This window comes from Sceloporus undulatus, chromosome 1 (genome assembly GCF_019175285.1).
Source record: "Sceloporus undulatus isolate JIND9_A2432 ecotype Alabama chromosome 1, SceUnd_v1.1, whole genome shotgun sequence".
Taxonomy (NCBI): domain Eukaryota; kingdom Metazoa; phylum Chordata; class Lepidosauria; order Squamata; family Phrynosomatidae; genus Sceloporus; species Sceloporus undulatus.
In genome coordinates this window covers 322,295,394-322,297,779 of record NC_056522.1, presented here as the reverse complement: position 1 = coordinate 322,297,779, position 2,386 = coordinate 322,295,394, and the positions used below count along the sequence as shown (strand labels likewise).

The following is a 2,386-nucleotide window of genomic DNA, read 5'->3' as shown; positions in this document are numbered from 1 at the left end:
TGGAAACAGAGAGCCAGAGTGGTGCAATGGTTTGAGTGTTGGACTACGACTCTGGATACAGGGCCGGTCATGAAAAACCCACTGGGTGACCTTGGGCAAGCCTCACTCTCTCAGCCTCAGTGGGTGGTAATGGTAAAAACTCCCTCTGAATAGAATCATAGAATCATAGAGTTGGAAGAGACCGCAAGGGCCATCCAGTCCAACTCCACTCTGCCATGCAGGAACTCTCAATCAAAGCACACCTGACAGATGGCCATCCAGCCTCAGTTTAAAGATGGTGGAATACATTGTGCCAAGAAAATGTCTGGATAGGGTGGTCTTAGGCAGAAACAGAGAGCCACTCCCTAACTGCAGCCTGCTTGCGTGAGTTTGTTCCTTCTGCGATTTCAGTGATTCCCGTGATCCTAGCACTTGTTCTGACTCTGCTGTGGTTACATTTGGTTGTTTCAGTGATCACTGGTGGTTCCACGACTGACCACTGCGATTCGCCCTTTGAGTGGGTAAAAGAACAGAATGAATCACAGTCACTGAAAAGCAGAGAGCTTGGTGCTCAGGCCAGTCACAGGCCCCACAATAGTGACTAGTGAGTATTTGTGGAAAAGTAAGACTTTGGTGTGATTCTATTCCATTCTCTCTCCTGGGATTCCGGACTGTGGAGCCTGTGGAAGCAGTGAAAGCGGGGTCAACTTGATCTTAGTTTGGCCGTGTGGATGTCACCCCCCCCCACCCCCAATCTTTGTAGCCCTCCCTTCAATCTCAGGGTGACCTCACCAGGCAGCCCTCTTTGGCCTGGAGCCTGGAGGAGTCTTCCATTTCTCCACATCCTTTTTGAATTGTGGGGCCCAGAACTGGACACAATATTCCAGGTGTGGCCTGACCAGAGTAGAATAGAGTGGGACTATGAGTTGCAGCCCTTGATCTAGACACTAGACTTCTATTGATGCAGCCTAGAATCGCATTGGCCTTGTTAGCTGCCGCATGGCACTGTTCACCTTGTGGTCTACCCGGACTCCTTCCCCAGCTGTCAGTCTCCTTCAGCCAGGTGTCCCCCATCCTAGAGCTGTGCATTTCGCCCGGGACCATCCTCCCAAAGCGGATGACTCTGGCGGCGGCTCTAGTAGCAGCCGAGGAGGCTCTGGGCGTCGGGGGCGGTGGCTCTGCGGAGCAGCGTTGGGCGCCGGGGGGCCGGAGGGGCTTGGGCGGGGGAGCCTGGTGCTGGCGGGGCCCGAGGGGGGCCTTCCTCCCCTTCCTCCTGCTGCTTCTCCTGGCCCTGCTGCTCCCGGGGGAGCCGGGGGGCGCCGGCGGTGGCGGCCCTGAGGGCTTGGACGCAGCCCTTGTGTCCTCCCAGGGCGGCCAGCTGGAGGGCGGTGCGTCCGGCGCGGTCGGGGCGGTCGAGGGCCAGGTGCCCGAGGCGTCGGAAGGCGCGGAGCAGCCACTCCAGGAGGGCCTGGTGCCCGCGGGCGGCGGCGTGCATCAGGGGGCTCCATCCGCGGGCGTCGGGGGCCTCGGGGTCGGCCCCGCGCTGGACCAGGAGCTGGGCGGCCTCCAGGAAGCCCTCCTCGCAGGCCAGGGAGAGGGCGCTGCGCCCGGCGTCGTCGCGGAGGTCGGGGCAGGCGCCGCGGTCCAGCAGCAGCCGCAGGGCGGCCAGGCGCAGGCCCGGCTCCGGCAGCAGCACGGCGGCCATCAGGGGGGTGCGGCCCTGCTCCCCCGCCCGGCAGTCCAAGGGGGCGCCCTCCAGGGCCTCCAGCACCAAGCGGGCCAGACGCAGGCGCCCCGAGCGCAGAGCCTCCAGCAGCCTCCGCGTCGAGGCCCCGGGACCCAGGTCCCCCGCCGGAGAAAGCATCCCCCTCGGCCCAGAAGACAGACAGAGAGAGAAGGGCTCCTTGGGTGTGTCTGCTTGCTGCTGCTGCTGCTGAGTAGGTCGGCTAGAAAAGGGGCGCAGCTGCGGAGGAGGCGCCCTCCAAGGCCGTCCCCTGGGGGCCTTCCTTCCTTCCTTGTGGGTCTTTTCTTGGGAAAGTTTGTTCGGAGGGCTTTTGCCCCTGCCTTCCCTTCTGAGGCTGAGAGAGTGTCCCCCGCCCAGGGTCGCCCAGGGGGCTGTTCACTAAAGTCTGGCTCCAGAGTTGCAGCCCAACCGCTCCGCCCGCCAGACGGGCTGCTGCTTCAGACTGAGGGCGAGCCCAAGGGGAGCCTGTCCCCATCAAGATCAAGGGAGAATGTGCCCCGAGGAGGAGGAGGGACGGAGGGCGCCCAGTGGCACTGGAAGCTGAGGGATACAGAGGAGAACGACCGACGAAGACTGGCATCACAAAGCCCACACTCCTTTGAGCATGCAATGCTTGACTGAATGGCTTTATAAGCAACTACAACTCTGGAGACCAGGGTTCGG

At 61.9% G+C, this 2,386-nt stretch overlaps 1 protein-coding gene across 1 annotated transcript; it reads right to left on the bottom strand.

Annotated features, from left to right (window-relative positions):
- Positions 1-1,114: 1,114 nt before the first annotated feature.
- On the bottom strand, positions 1,115-1,843 carry ANKRD63 (ankyrin repeat domain 63). Its single transcript, XM_042460197.1, has one exon. The coding sequence runs from the start codon at positions 1,841-1,843 to the stop codon at positions 1,115-1,117; it is 729 nt and encodes a 242-aa protein (XP_042316131.1).
- Between the last annotated feature and the right edge of the window lie 543 nt (positions 1,844-2,386).

What these genes read in the sequence shown, in the direction of transcription:
- ANKRD63 (XM_042460197.1), bottom strand. Translation starts at nt 1,843, where the DNA reads ATGCTTTCTCCGGCGGGGGACCTGGGTCCCGGGGCCTCGACGCGGAGG.